A 16,257-nucleotide genomic window follows, 5' to 3' on the forward strand; every position below is an offset into this window, starting at 1 on the left:
CACACACACTGTTTAGGTCCCTGGACTTTAGTTCTTGCCCCTGTGTGTGGATGCCTCTGCTCCATCTCTTGACATCCTGTTTACTCCATAAAGTTCTGCTCAGATACCCTTCTCTGTAGCATGGCCCCAAGCATCTCCTATCAGGAAGTCATCTTTCCCTCACCTGAAACGTCATAGCACACAGCCTGAAGCCCATTGGGTGAGGTTTCTTTTTCTTTCATTTAGATTGTTGCATGTGTGGTTTCCCTTACTGACCTGTGCCTTTGAGCATAAGATTTGCATCATGATCATTCCATTACCCCACAAAGCTCCCAGCATGTCTGCTGCTCAGTGAGGGGCTCCCAAATGAGAGGTTGGGATGGATCTTAGCCACAAGGCATCAGTGTTAGTTATACCAGATGTTCAGCTGTGCCTTACATTATTGATGAGAGTAATTATTAGTAAATATCATCTCCAAATTTCCATGTGGTCAGAATCAGTAGTCTCAGGCCATACGCACTGAACTGCACACTAATGAATCAGGGCTCTTTGCAGGCTAACTTTGAACTGTGTATAAATTTAATCTCCCAGTCTTGAGGAGGGAAGAAAGCAATTGGTATTAACTTCATTGCTGAGCAAGATTCAGGACTCACAACTGCCTTCGTGAATTTTTAAAAAGTGAAATTTTCTGGGCTATTTCAAAGTTTACTCATAGAAGTGTTTGTTCTGTTAACAGTTGGCACTTAAAATTATTACCAAAGTTCTTCCAAAGTGAGAAGTTCTGATCATACATATTTTTCTCTTTATAGCAGACTGTGTGTGTCCTATTTCTTTCTTACTACGTGCAATATTTTCAACCTTCCCTTCCCACAGCAAGGATTTAAAGGTTTCCAAGTTGCCCCAGACCGTCACAATGACCGCAAGACATTCCTCTATAATAACAGTGAATTCACTCTCGCTCATGGCTCTGTGGTCATCGCTGCCATCACTAGCTGCACAAACACCAGCAATCCATCCGTGATGTTAGGAGCAGGTGAGCACATCCGCTTTCAGCCTCTTTACAGAGCTAGACACTGACTGGGCCAGAAAATTCCGGTGCAACAAATAGCATCCAATAGAAAATATTTGAAGTAGAAGTCATCCTGTATACAGCCTTCTTTTGTGCTTAGCACAGAAAATAAGGAGCGAGAAGCAGAGGAAGCAGGATTTCTGCTAACACTTAGAATCTGGGTCTGCCTGAGAAAGAAAGAAATAGAAGCAGAACCTGTTGCTGTGTCATAGACTTTGTTCCCATAAGGCCCACCCGGGCAGTGAGCTTTGCACTGTCTTGGTGCACTGGCAGTTGCAGCCGGACTGGGGCACAGGGCACTAGCTGATCAAACTCCATGCGCCCGGCCTGTTGTGCAACGCTGAGAAGCAGTTAATAGTTACATGCAGAGTTCAGTGCCAGAAGAACTCCTTAGTTCAGAGGTTTGGTCATCCTTGAGAGCCTCCCTTGGGTCCAGAGACCAGAGCCAAGAGTTCTTTCTTAGTGGGCCAAAGGGGAATCTCATTAGAGTTCATCTTTGCCACCTAACTTCATGTGCTTTCCTGGAATGAACCAGTTTTCTCAGGCAACATCAGCAGTCCCCGTGGCCTTGTCTCCCTGCTCCCACACCTCTTTGCCTCATGTCTTCCCCACAGCTGTGATTCTTCTAGAGTCAGAGTACAGGCTATCCCATCACAGTCCAGGGCCCAGGGCCTCTGATCTTCTGCTTTATCAATATCTGTGTTCTAGATCTGTTGTCGGCTGCCTGGATTCACTGTCATTCAGTCCACAGTTCATGTATCTCAGAAAAGGCCTTCCCAGTTACAATTTTTCTTCTAAATCCAAACAGATAATTTTAGATAATTTTCCCTCCAAACTTTAAAAACCCATTTTATAAAATATTCCTAACTGGCTTGGATTTCTTTTATTTGTTTAGTTGATTGTTTTTGGTTTTTGAGAACTTGCAGTGTCCACCAGGTTGGTCTAACCTCACAGAGGTTCTGCCTCCTGGTTGCTGGGAGTAAAGATGTGTGCCACCATGTATTTGTTAAAAGGAGCGAGAGGTCCTCCCTCTTGCTTCCTTCCCGTGACTCATTTGGGCTTGCTGCAGGCATCAGTTGTCTCTGGGTAGTAAACTTTTGATCTGCCGGTCAAGAAGTATAACTGGAAAAAAACAGACTTTTTCCTAATGTGTTCTTAACATATAAACAAAAGGCCACCCATGCTGTGTCTCTGTTCACCATTTCACAGGATTGTTAGCAAAGAAAGCTGTAGAGGCGGGGCTGAGTGTGAAGCCTTACATCAAAACCAGCCTGTCTCCTGGAAGTGGAGTGGTCACCTACTACCTTCGAGAGAGTGGAGTCATGCCTTACCTGTCCCAGTTAGGGTGAGGAAGAGGGTGTTTGTCTTGTTTGTGCCTTAGCTTTTGTGGAAGTCCTCTGGCATCTGTGTCTGTGGGTAGCGGTTTGAGCTTACCTGGTGCTGTGTACTTTCATAGCATTTTATCACAGGGTAGACAGACTTAATCCCTAGCACTCCAACTCCATGGGGCCCATCATACATACATACAAGAGTGAACCCTGGGCTTCCGTGTGATGTTCCCTCCTTTCCCCAGAAGAGGGCGCCGTTCGTCATTTGTACTGAGATGAACGGCAAGCTGGTTGGTCGTGGCCGTGCAATTGTCTGCATTTTGGCATGAAAAGTAGTTACTCAGTGGCTGCAGTCGTTCTAGTCCTTGAGGCAAATGAGTGATTAGATGCCAAAACGGTTTCTCCCATTACTGTGTTAGTTTGGATAGTATCTGTTTTCCCCGTGTGTTTTGCAAAATTCAAAAGGTTTGGCGGAACTCACAATAATAGGAGATAGGGACGTTAAATGACACATCTGGTTTAAGCTTTTCAAGATCCCGAATCATTCAACTCCTGTGTTAACAAGCTTTAAAATGTCAGTAGCATCCTGTCTTAAACTCACTCCACTCCCATTCCTTTATGACCTGTGGCCTCCGGGAGTATTCCAGCAGAGGGGCTCACTGAGCGGACATTTCCTGTGCTTTGATGCCTAGGTTTGACGTGGTGGGCTACGGCTGCATGACCTGCATCGGCAACAGTGGACCCCTTCCTGAACCTGTGGTAGAGGCAATCACTCAGGTAATTACAGAGGTCTGTGTTCTGCAGACCTCTTGCCTGACTTCATGTAACATGTGGCAAATTCTCGAAGTTTTAAGACAGTCCTTGGGACTGGGATGTGGTGAAGAATATGCTTTAGAAGTAAGATGAAGAAGGAGAAATCACTAGCTGTGTAACATTGGGCAACTAAGTTAGCTGGTTTGTGCCTTTGTTTCCACAACTGTAAATTGGAGATGATATGTTTTAGAGAGTGCTAAACGGAGGGACTCTCGCCAGACCAAGCATGGCAAACACAGCTCGGGAAGGCCTTGCCCTTCGCCCCATTCCATCTGCCTTGTTAAAAACCATCTATTCCCTTAATTGGCCACTTCCTCTCCCTGAGGCTGACTACCAAGGTCTAGCTATCAAAGTATTAAAGTCCAACAATCAAAATCCCCCTTTGCCTGTCCTAATCATGTGCAACCAAAATTAAACAACTCATCCTAACACAGGGCTTCCCCCTTTACCTTAGCAAACTGCCATTTCCCTGTGCCACATCTATCGCCTCTCTATCCAGAGATAGTCCTTTGTCATGGGCTCCCCGACACACAGCCCAACAAATATCCCTCCCCCTCTCCTTCATCCTCTGTCTCCTGTCTTTGTCTCTTCTTCCCTGCCCTGTGACCCTCTGGGGCAAATAAATGTTCTTTGTTCTGAGAACTTGGTATTGGGGTGTCTTGAGGGTCCCTGCACTGAAAATGATGTTAATAACAGTGAAGTGCTTAGCACAGTGCCTGACACATAGGCGAGGGCTCAGACCATGCTGGCTTGAATGACAAGGAGCTCTAAATGTGTTTGTTACTGGTCATTTGAAGCTTGGTTCCAGATCATACACATCCCCTTATATAAACTGCCTCGGTTGGTTTGGCTTCTGGCCCCAAGGATCTACAGCCCTGTTGAAAAGCACTGTTGGACCCATTACTGTAGCTTCTTTCAGCTTTCACCCTTTGACCTTTCTTGGTAGTCTAACCTGGTCTTAGACTCCTGCAGCAAAAGTTATGTTATATGCTGACCCATCTGGTATTTTCTCAAGAACAGAAATGACTGCCCACTGCTCCCTGCATGTGACCTGGAGCATCTATCTCCCTTTGGGATACCCCTCCATGCCTTCCTCCCGGTAGCAGACCTGAGGGAAGGGTGGCTGATGTCTTTGTCCACATGATGTGAGTGCTGACCTGACAGAAGCCTAGGCGGTGCCTTCCTTGTGAGCTGATAGTTCTCTTGCCTCACACAGGGAGACCTCGTAGCTGTTGGAGTTCTGTCTGGGAATAGGAATTTTGAAGGCCGAGTCCATCCTAACACACGAGCCAACTACTTAGCATCCCCCCCTCTGGTAATAGCATATGCGATTGCAGGCACCATCAGGATTGACTTCGAGAAAGAGCCTTTGGGTAAGATTTGGGGGGTAGTGACTCTCTCTTTCTAGTGAACTGAAAAATAGACTGGAAGGAAGTTGCTGCTGTTGGGAGCATGCTGGCATGCATCTTTCATCCTAGGACTCAGAAAGCAGAAGGAGGCAAAGACTCTATAGAGATGAGACAGAGAGGTCTCTTCACTGTCCTTCTGGGTACAGACAAAAGACAGAAGAAGAAGCAAGACTCTATTAGGGGTGGTTGATTGCAAAAAGAACATAAAGCCCAAACATATTAGCAATTTGCCATTCTGGATTCTTCAGTGATCCTTGGCTTGCCTCCTCTGGCCTCCTGAGGCAGGCTTCCCATTACTGCGCACCCTATATGCGCACGCTCCAGGTGTTTCAGAATCTCACAGTCCCAAGTGCTGCTTTGCCCTGGGCTTTTGCTCTCTCTGTATCCTCACCCCTTGGAGATTCAGTGTGGCGGACATCCCTTAGATTTCCATTTGGAAAATCGAACTCTAGCTACAGTTGACCCTCCATGGCTTTGGATTCTACGTTTTCAATTATCCCTACTCACTAAGACGTATTTGACCCTAAATCAATATTCCCAGTGTTGTCAGGGAGACATGAGCTGGGGGGAAATCTGACTCACCCAGTACACATCGTCAGTGTGCCACAGCCAGACACAGCATCGCTCTGCCCTCTTGTCTCGGCTCTTATATCTGTAAGCAAGTGTCCTTTTCATAGTCAATGATGTTGCTTTCACTTTAGATAGCCTGGAGCATAATCTTGAACTGGCGTCCAGTGTTCTACACACAAGAAGCCAGTGGTGTGCCTGACATTGACACGGGCTTCAGTCAGGCACAATGTGTGTGCTGTTGGATCTGAGTTCCCAGTTAAGAACAGGATTGTAGGCCTTCCTCAGTGTCCATAGAGCATTGGCTTCAGGAACCTCTGAGGATATTGAAATCTGCCAGAACTCAAGTGCCTAATAGCAAACGAGAAAGTATTTCACATTAGTCGCAGACCACCTCTAAGCCACTCATGACACCTATGACTATGTCAACGTTATATAGATGTCGTGTAGGGAATAACGAGAGGGGAGATATACAAGTTCAGTGCAGACACTCTTTGTTTTCTGTTTTCAGTCTGTAGTTGATTGAATTAACAAGTTCAGAGCCTACAAGTTAGAGGCCCAGCTGTATGTAAATGTCTGTAAATAAGAGAGCATATGCTACCAGGTTATATATTAAATACGTGATGGAAATGTGATCAGAGATTTTCTTACAGAGGAAGAGATTCAGTCTTCACTGATTCATGCTTGCACAGAACAGATGTGGCTATGTGATAATGAAAATGGGTGTTAGAGATTTTCTCATCAGCAACATGTCTCCCCCAGGAGTGAACGCACAGGGCCGGCAAGTGTTTCTGAAGGATATCTGGCCCACTCGAGATGAGATCCAGGCAGTGGAACGGCAGTATGTCATCCCCGGGATGTTTAAGGAAGTCTATCAGAAAATAGAGGTGAGACTCACCGTGGCACATGCGCGCACAGGAAAGCATTTATTTTCTGTTATCTCTGCAGACCTCAAGGCTAATAGGAGCATAAGCTATAGAGAGAAATATCTCTCTCTCTTCCTTTGACTAGAGGCGAGTTCTTGGTTATTCTTCACCCAGGATGCACAGATCGGTACAAGGGATGGCACAGGCCTCAATAGCAGTCTTTAGGTCTGCTATAGCTCCACTCTTTTTCAGACATCCTGGCATGTCCCTGTGTTGAGGACCATGATGGCCCCTATCTATTGTCACTGGAGTGGAGTGAGTTGATTGAATGTGCCTCTCAAAGAATCATTTGAATGTTAAAAAAAAAAAAATCAGAATGTGCCAACTTGTTGAAATGAGTGGAAAAAAAACCATTGTACATTTTAAAATAGGAAAAAAGCTGGGCATGGTAGCTCATGCCTTTAATCCCAGCACAGCACCCAGAAGGCAGAGGCGAGTGTATCACTGGGCATTGGAGACTGGCCTGATCAATATAGTGAGCCCCAGGACAGCCTGGATCTACGAAGTGAGACCCTGTCTCAAAGTAACTAAATGAATAAATAAATGAAACAGGAGAAAAGGAGTGGGAAAAGAGCCTTGGTAATGCTCGTCCCTGATGGCCAACGTCTTCTGGCCAGGGTAATGGTTTGAAATGAGAATAAGATTCTAAGATGGGGTAGTAGGCATGGAATCCTCTCATTGTTCCCTCCACAAGCTGCTCACTGGGAAATAGTGTTGGGGGCTTTGTCAGCCATCAACAAAGATCAAGTTAAGGATCTATGAAGAAAATTCAAGCCAACTTAGATACACAGTTGCTGTCATTTGCTATCTAGTGTCCATGTAACCTGGAAGCCCCTAATTCTAAGAAAACATATCCGTTATCTGTTGGTTCCATCATGGATGGGGGTGGGACTCACGAGGCCCCATCCCTCCCTGATGAGCGGTGGCTTGGAGAACAGGAGTCATTTCTTCAGAAGTGTAGCTGATGAGAAGGTATCCAGGCTCCACAAATCACCCACCCCATGCTCTTCATACAAGCAGTGCTAATTAAACTGAGCAGGTCAGAAGAAAAAGGCATGAATGCAGGAGAGAGGAGGTGAGAAGAAGGAATGATGTTAGTGAGAACTGGAGGGGACAAGAGGGTGATGGGGGGATGTGCCCTAGAACTTTGTACACGTGTACATGAAATCATTAAAAAAATAAAATATAGACACATATATTGGAAATAAAAATAGGTAACACTTAACAAATTAAAATGAAAGCATTTGGTGTCTGTGGGTGCAGAGCCAGTGGGAGCCTTGGCCTTCCCAAGCTCTAAGTAAACGTCATCCATCTGGGCTGACACCATCTACTGAGGACCTACCTGGGCTTTGAACCGAGGTTCCCAGTCTCGCAGTGGTTCGTGAGTGGCAGCTTCCCTCAGCACTGCTGCATGGCTTCTTCAGTTTCATCATGGTAGACAGTTACCATCAGAGAAACCGCGAGTAGCCAGTGTCTCCACAGGAAAGGTCACCTGCAAGTGAGTCCCTGGGGAGGGCAAAGGACCTTTCTACCAGGGCAGGACTGGACAGGATTCCTGTCACTTAGCAAGACAAAGGAGCCACTTTGTGTATCTGCTTAGAATCAAAGTGGATTTTAGTAGAACGCTTTTGAAAGTTTTTATGTACCTATCAGATTTTTCCTGGACTGGAATGTGATTGAATCTTTACCCCCTTTTTTTTTCACATTTTTTTTCAGACCGTAAACAAAAGCTGGAATGCCTTAGCAGCCCCGTCAGAGAAGCTGTATGCGTGGAATCCCAAATCTACTTACATTAAGTCACCGCCATTCTTTGAAAGCTTGGTATGGATCTTTATTATATTTGTAGATGCTGTGTATTTTAAATTGTGCTTGTTAGTGTGTGTGTGTGTGTGTGTGTGCGCGCGCGCGCACATGCATGTCTGTGATACTTGTATGTGAGCATGGGCACAGGTGTGCCATGACACATGGAGGTCAGAAGCAGCTTTACTGAGTGAATTCTCTCCGTGCACAGTAGGTTCTAGGATCAGACTCAGGTCCTCAGGGTTGGTGTTGGCAAGAGCCTCTACCTCCCTCCCTCTCGCTGGCCTAACGTTTGTTTTTTAACACGTATGACTGTTTTGTTTACATGTATGTCTGTGTACCACATGTGTGTAGTGCCCAGGACGGTGACAAGAGGGCATTGGATCCCCTGTACCTAGAGTCAAAGGCAGCTGTGAGCCATCATGTAGGTGATAGTAACTGAAGAGCATCCAGTGCTCCTGACCTCAGAGCCATCTCTCCAGCCCCTGGCTTTTTCCTTTTAAACATAAGCTCTTAAAGATGTTTTTTTCCTTGTACAGTCTTAGCCCACAGCCTTGTGCTGGCTGCTCATTACAGTAAAACCTTTGCATACTCAACCCGATAATGCTCAGTGTGTTGGAGGAGGCTTGGGGGCTTGGCTGCAGGCACTGTTTCTCTGGTCAGAAGTTCTGTATGACTGCAGAGACAGCCTGGTGAGAAGACACCACCTAGGGAGGACCAGCAAGGTCTGCAGGACTGGTCGGGGAAAAGATCCTCAGGGGTTGCCATATGTATTTAACTCTTACACTCCATAACAGGTTGCTATGGGACAGTGGGGCAGGGCGGGGGGTGGGGGAGTCAGCCCAGTTGTCCTTGTCATCTGAAGAATTATGGAGAAGCAGGAAGGATGTCCTTGCAGCTTCATTCATTGGAGGGCTGGTGCCAATGTCACCGTCTGTCCACTCTTCAGAAGCGAATACTTTCAGTTCACCTCACTTTGAATTGTAAACACCGTTGCTATGAGCCAGTGATTGAGGCCTTTCTGTGCATTGGTGTAGAACCCCCAGTCTGGTTCACTTGGTGACCTATCTGGGAAGCCTGGGCAAATGCTGACTTGTGCGTTCTTCGATAGACTTTAGATCTCCAGCCACCCAAGTCCATAGTGGATGCCTATGTGCTACTCAATTTAGGAGATTCAGTAACAACGGACCATATCTCTCCCGCCGGCAATATTGCAAGAAACAGCCCTGCCGCTCGCTACTTGACGAACAGAGGGTGAGTGCGGGTGAGGCGGGAAGGGCTGAAGGCAGAGGGACAAAATGAAGCTGGCATTTCTCTCTTTCTGTGGTGACTTTGAGATCAGACTGTTGTCTTTCTTTGCTAAGCACTGGTGCTTGAAAGCCAGTTGGTTTCCCTGTGAGTCACAGTGACCAGGAGGGACAGCTTCCTAAGCAACTGTAAGCCTTAGGCTCAGCCTTCTCAAGCCGGAAGCCTGGGCAGAGCCTGCTGAGGCCCAGCAGTGTTACAACCTGGAATTCATTGCCATGTCCTGTTGACAGTGTGCCAGGACTGCCTCCAGTGTGCAGCTCACTCACCCCTTCCTCCCCTCAGACAGGCACACAGTCATCCCCACACCATTCTCTCTCTGCACAATACAGATCATGATTTGGGGGTTCCCGAGTCTAATTTCCATGTGGGAAGCAAAAAAATTCCTGATTTCTGTCCTTCTCTTCTGAATCAGTTCCCTTGGAGAGGGGGCTCAGAGCAAATTTGAGAAGTAAGGCACTTTTTTCTCTGGGGACAGGAGGGGGATTCTCTTGACATTGGAGCTCTTTAGGGCAGTGAACACAAGCGAGTACAATGCCCCCTCCCTGCAGTGCACAAAGCCACGACATTTGGGGTAGGATTTCCGAGGTTCTGAGGCCTGCCTGTTGTGTCTACTCCTGAGACCCAAGAGAAGCTTCCCTAGTTCCAGGTAGAGACGTAACAATTAAATCATGTTAACACTGACCGCCAGTGTGGAAGGCACAGGCCAGTGACCTGCCTGCTGTGTTGCTGAAACCTGCTATTCTTGGCATCACAAAGTTGCCTTCATCGGTCCTCAGGCATAAGATCCAGCATCTCTGGCCCTGCCGTGAGTGAGTTCACTGCTTCCCTTGGCCTGCAGGCCCTGATTATTCAGGGCAAGTTCAGGCCCACGTGTAGTCAGTGGAGCATATCCCATTGCCCTCCATTCTCTGATCCATCCTGCTGGCCTCCCTATTGCTTTTATTTAACTCAGTGTTCACTTAGGTGTAGCTGTGTGAGCTTCCCACTGAGTTAAGAGGAGATCCAGATCCTCTTGAGTTGATCCCGGGGAGTATTGATTCCTGCTCTACTCTGCTCCTGCCTGACTGACCCAGTTAAGGCTTTGAGAACAACCTGCGTGCAGAGCAGTGTCTGGCAGATTCAGTGACGTGCCTGGGTTTATGGCTTTTTCTTTTTGGTCCGTGTGTAAGCTAAGTTTACTCTTCACTCACGTGCTACATCTTTTATTAGCCTGACACCGCGAGAGTTCAACTCCTATGGCTCTCGCCGGGGGAACGACGCCATCATGGCCCGGGGGACATTTGCCAACATTCGCTTGCTGAACAAGTTTCTGAACAAGCAGGCACCTCAGACTGTCCATCTCCCTTCAGGAGAAACCGTGAGTATCAGAAACCAGTGTCTGTCAGGCTCTGACGCCTCTTCTTCACAGTGGCTTTCTTTATCTTCACGGCCACAGCCTGCCTGACTTCCTACGGTTCCTCTTGCTGGGTGTCCATATGTGTCCCACTTATCATGGTAGAGATTACAATCTCCTGTTGGTTAGTGGATGGACACCAAGGTTCAACTAAGTCTCATTTCCTGGAAGTTGAGCTTTTAAAAAAAAAAAATCTCTGAGCAAAATTTCATCTGTGCTTAAACTACTTGAGGTCTAAATTCCGGATTATTTAGGATAGTTATCAGGAGGGCTGTTGCTCTTTTCCATTGCGTCCGCAGCAGAAGGAAGGGCCATGGGGGGCCCTTTGAGGTTTGCCCAGCCCCGAAGGAGCTTTTTGAAGCTGGTGTATACGTGGAGTTGTTTATTTGTAGGTGTGGGTATATGAAGTGGGAAACCCTGAACTCAGAGCCACCTGAGGCGAGAGCCTAGTATCATTTATTTACCTCTGTAGGCCTTTTTATAAATTTGTGACCTAGAAATAACACCAGCCTTACATGGCTTTGAGGCTTAAAACAGTGTGGGGTGATCTGTAATATCCAGGATGGTTCCACATCTGCAGGTCTCTGAGGACTGTTACAGACCTGCCTGATAATTGCCTACCCTCCTTGGAGATGACCTGCCAGCTGCTGCTGCCACTGCCGCTGCCTCTTCCTCTTCCTCCTCCTCCTCCTCTTTTTCTTTCTACTTTACTTTTACTGAAAATATATTTTTTCATACAATATACTCTGATTACAATTCCCCAACAACAACTCAAAAAGGATTCTAGCTGGTGTCAGGTTGATGTAAAAATTACCTAGCTCAACAGTCCTAAACAGTGTAGCAGGCAGGTGTGGTAAGAAGAAAGCAGAGGGAGGGAGGGAGGGAGGGAGGAAGGGAGGGAGGGAGAGAGGGGGAGAGAGAGGGGGAGAGAGAGGGAGAGAGAGAGAGAGAGAAATGAGAAATTCTGGAAGGAACGCCAGCCTGCAGGTAACATAAGCTACTTCCCACTAGGATTCTGAGCTGCAGTCTCACAAAGCTTTTTTAAGACCCAAACTTCCATGCTGTTAATTCACCAGGCTAGTAATCTCTGGAATGTGGCAGGTAGGTGGTTTCCTTCTGATCCTGCTATTTCCTTGTGCAGAGAAAGACTTCCTGTTGTTGCAGTAGAACCAGTTTAAGTTTATCCCACTGACTTAGAAATAAATGAGACTCGCACTATGGTTATATTATTTGGCTTTGACAATTACTGGGGGAATAACTGCTAATCTACTTTTCTAACTGCTGGCCTGGCTGCCTCCCCAGTGATGTGCCCAGACACTTACTGTTTCTCCTGGCTGTGCTCATGGTCCATCTGCTCTCAGGGCAGCTTCCTCCTCTCTTCCTCCCCTTGCTTCTTCACCCCCAGCCAGGTAACTCAAAACCCACCTACCCCTGATTCCTCCAGTAGCCAATTTTATTTAACCAGTATTTTTAAATTAAGGAACAAGGTTTGCATAGCAAAAGCTTGTGAATGTGAACTCCTGGCCCTAGACCTTTGGGAACAGAGTTTAGCATTAACATAGCAACAGACCAAACCTCAACAGGTTGTGTAGCATTTCTATATTCATGAGTTCCAGCTAACTCAGGGTTCAGGTGATAACAAATGGAATTAAGCACAGCCCCAGCCATCCACAGGATTTTAACACGTGAAAAAGACTATTTTAGGATTTAACCAAAGGCTTGCCTTGAGCCCCTTTCAGTTGACTCCTTTTTAAAGGACTTTACTTTCTGATCCACTTAGCTATAAACAGATAATTTATAAATTCCCAGTCACCAGTAATGCCATCAGATATCGAGGGAATTCTCAGCTCAGCAGACATTTGTTGGTGGAAGATGTTTCTCACTAACTTAACGGACCCTTCCTGACCTGCTGCGTCCATGCATGCTTCTGCTGCCTCTGCCCTGGCCTGCGCTGTGAGGGGCAAGAAGCCTTTGCATTTGACATATGATTTATAAATATACTGTAAGGCTCCGAAAATCAGAAAAGGAAGACCCCAGACTCAGATCCAGCACACAGGGATCAACCACTCTTTGAAATGGCAAAGGGGCTCAGGCTACTTATAGGGAAGCAGGGCAACTCTCTAGAAGGATTGGGTAATCTAAAATTTCGTTGGTGGGTACTAGCGGAAGTCACAGGTGGCCGGTGGTCTGCATTCCTATGTCAGGAGATAGGGCTTCCCAGCCCAGATGGCCCATCCCGAGATAAAGATATTTCCCATTTTTGTGGTTATCCCCAGGCTGTTCCTTGAGAGGAGGTTTTATGACCTTGTTCCCTGGGGCTGGTGCCTATGGCCTTCTTTCAAAATCAGGCCTGGTCCTTACATGAAGACAAATGGGCTTTATGTTGTCCTTTCTATACCATCTTACATTTCACTACCTTCCAGAACTGACCATTGCTGTGCCGCTAGTACTGGGCTAAAACTGGGGCTTTGTGGGATTTTTCTTTTAGTTGCAAACAGTTTAGTCAGTAGAAGAGAAGGAAACAAAAACCTTATGCAGTTCCCTTTTTTCCCTCCGATGCCCTAGGATTTGAATTTATAATATTGGAGAACAGTTACAGTTCAGGCAGAAGTAAGATTCACATTGGTAAAAAATGAGTAGCTGGTGTGCCCTGGGGACTTAGACCCTCACATGCCCTGTTCTTTAGTTGTTGCTGACTTAGCTGTCCTCGAGGCACTTTGGACCCTGTACTGTCACGGGTGTCCTTGGGGGTCTGTGTGCCCACTCTTGCCTTTTGTCCTTCTATAAAACCTCCCTTTCCTCTTCTCAGCTTGATGTATTCGATGCTGCTGAGCGGTACCAGCAGGCTGGACTTCCCCTGATTGTTCTGGCTGGGAAAGAATACGGTTCAGGCAGCTCCCGAGACTGGGCAGCCAAAGGCCCTTTCCTGCTGGTACGTATGGAGCAGGAACTTCCTGGTGGGCCACTCAGAACTGGGGCTGGAGCCAGGAGGGTGCTTGGGAATAGATGCTATGGCTTTGTTCCCAAGACATTATGAAAAAGCAGACTGTGATATTCATCCAGCCTGCTTCTCTGTGGATCTAGACCTCTTCCACCCAAAGGGCAACAGTCCATAGGGAGAACTGGCTCAGGTAGGTCAGCTGGGCTTGGGCCTGACAGCATCAGCTCTGAAGGTATCTGTCCACAACTTTGGAGGAAAGCCTGTCGGGGCTGACACATTCAGAAATGTATAAGCAGCTACCTCTCATATATATATTTCATTCATATATATACATATATACACACACACACACACATATATATATATATATATATATATATATATATATATATATATATATATGTAAATAGCATGGCTTTCATAATTGTCACCATTCTAGAGGACCTGGGAGAATAGAACCCATAAATGGGGCAGAAGCCAACTTTATTTAGAACCTCAAACAATTTATACTGTGAGAGTTAAGGTCACATGAGTAAAGCTCTCATGACTTCAAGCTGTATACAATCACAAGGACAAGATGCACGTGGCAAAAACATGTTTTCCATAGAAGTATGTAAAGGATAATTTAAACATTTAATAGGAACCAGGCAGTGGTGGCACACGCCTTTAATCCCAGCACTCGGGAGGCAGAGGCAGGCGGATTTCTGAGTTCAAGGCCAGCCTGGTCTACAAAAGTGAGTTCCAGGACAGCCAGGGCTATACAGAGAAACCCTGTCTCAAAATAATAATAATGATAATAGGATTATAGAATAATAATTTAATAGAATAATGACAGCAAGCAATAATGAGTAATTGAAAATAAACTTACTCCAATCCGCTATACCTGGGCAGGCACGGAAACACATTCTAAGAGCAGTTCCCTGTTCTGAAGAAACTGAGTTCACAAGACCCTTGTGTTGTTTCTTGGAGTTTTTCTCATAAAGCACTCAGAATTATCCTCACATGACTCCATTCCTGGACCATGTTCCAACATGTAGTCTCAGAGCTCGGAGCCCCAAGATATATTAAGGTTATAGTCCTCAGTGAGTGTATGGAGCAAGCTGCAGGCTGTAAGGCAGCAGTGAGGAGCTGGGTAAAGCAAGGGTGGGTGCTTTCATTGTAAATTGCATGGATTTAGTCTGTTCACTCATGTTCATACATACGCAGGTGCATACACACGAGCACCCACACAGCTACAAGTCGGAGCAAAAATAGCTTGCAGGAGTTGACTCTAGCCTTGTGGGACCTAAGGCATGATGGCTGGTGCTTTTACCCACTGAGCAACCGCACCAGCTAAAGGGTGTGCACATTTTATATTCTGCCAATGTTTCTTGTGTTAAATGTTCTCTTTAAAGAATACACTTCATTTAGTAAAGGCTTAGACACTGGGATTTTTAAAACCTCCCCTGGTGATTCTAACATGCAACAGCTTCAATACCTACTACTTTACAATCAGGTTCTTCAAACTTAAATGTAATATTACGCACACGCACACACAGTCTCACACCCCTGCAAGGTTCTGGTGCAGTAGATTTGAGGTGGTATCTAAGGATTGATAACTGATAGGAAAGCATAGTTACCACAGTTCTCTGCTGTATTGGTTACTGCTGTATGGTGCCAGTTGCACACTAACAGTAAAAGGCCCTTTATAGGAAGCTGCATAGCAACACTGTTGAGTGCAGTTTGATCCTGAACCAGGAGGTGGGAAAGCTATGCATGTTAATCGTTTAATTAGTAGTATATTCTGCATGTCAGGTCTGATTAAACCCTTGGTGTCTGCTGATGTGTGCTCATAATAAAATAAAACCCAAAGAAAGGAAAATTATATATATATATATATATATATATATATATATATATATATATATATACACACATATTTGAGATACGTATTCCAGAGGGCTCTTGTGTCTCAAAGTGGTTCAATGCATGGTCAGACCTCATGGGTTCTAATACTGCATCCCACCACTGAGACTCCCTCAGTGAAAGGGAGCTGTAATAGCATTGGCTGGATCTCCAGGCTACTGGAGGGCAGGAAAGAATTCAAGGAGGTGTTTACAAAATGCTGGTGTACGGTAGGCAGTCGGATACGACTCACTACTCAGTTATCTCTAACCAGAGGATGGCATTTGAGATGAAGGGTCAACAGGTCTGTAATCTAGCTGTGAGAATTTCCAAAGAAGTGTCTTGCAAAGTGTCTGTGCACCTCTTAAAGAAAAGTTGGAGCTGTGTCTAAACATCTCTCTTGGTTCATCAGGGAATCAAAGCTGTCCTGGCAGAGAGCTATGAGCGCATTCACCGCAGCAACTTGGTTGGCATGGGAGTGATCCCCCTTGAGTATCTCCCCGGTGAAACTGCAGACTCTCTGGGACTCACAGGTCGGGAAAGATACACTATCAACATCCCTGAAGACCTCAAGCCTCGCATGACAGTGCAGATCAAGGTACGCAGGGCTTCTGCTGTCAGAACCGGCAGGGCCTGTTGTTTGTCATCAGTTAACAGAAGAAATTAGTGGGGTGGAGGGGAGTTAACTCCAGATGACATCCGATGTAAAGCCTCCTGGTCCTGTGTAGGATAATATCTGCTGATTAGCATCGCTTATCAATTCATTCTGAACTCCCATCCCCAGCCAGCCCCATTCTCTCCGTCTCTCTCAACCCAAAGATTAGTGATGAAAGTTCAGAG

At 46.1% G+C, this 16,257-nt stretch overlaps 1 protein-coding gene across 1 annotated transcript in view; it reads left to right on the top strand.

Moving 5' to 3' along the window:
• The window catches only part of Aco1 (aconitase 1), a 58,323-nt gene that overhangs the window by 40,089 nt on the left and 1,977 nt on the right, over positions 1 to 16,257 (top strand). Inside the window, exons 11-20 of the mRNA XM_021159519.2 lie at positions 853 to 1,012; positions 2,258 to 2,393; positions 3,069 to 3,153; positions 4,406 to 4,562; positions 5,928 to 6,052; positions 7,808 to 7,912; positions 9,003 to 9,145; positions 10,409 to 10,556; positions 13,402 to 13,524; positions 15,830 to 16,015. Of these exons, the coding sequence (XP_021015178.1) occupies positions 853 to 1,012; positions 2,258 to 2,393; positions 3,069 to 3,153; positions 4,406 to 4,562; positions 5,928 to 6,052; positions 7,808 to 7,912; positions 9,003 to 9,145; positions 10,409 to 10,556; positions 13,402 to 13,524; positions 15,830 to 16,015 (1,368 nt within the window). The remainder of the gene's footprint in view (positions 1 to 852; positions 1,013 to 2,257; positions 2,394 to 3,068; positions 3,154 to 4,405; positions 4,563 to 5,927; positions 6,053 to 7,807; positions 7,913 to 9,002; positions 9,146 to 10,408; positions 10,557 to 13,401; positions 13,525 to 15,829; positions 16,016 to 16,257) is intronic.

Source organism: Mus caroli, chromosome 4 (assembly GCF_900094665.2).
Source record: "Mus caroli chromosome 4, CAROLI_EIJ_v1.1, whole genome shotgun sequence".
Taxonomy (NCBI): domain Eukaryota; kingdom Metazoa; phylum Chordata; class Mammalia; order Rodentia; family Muridae; genus Mus; species Mus caroli.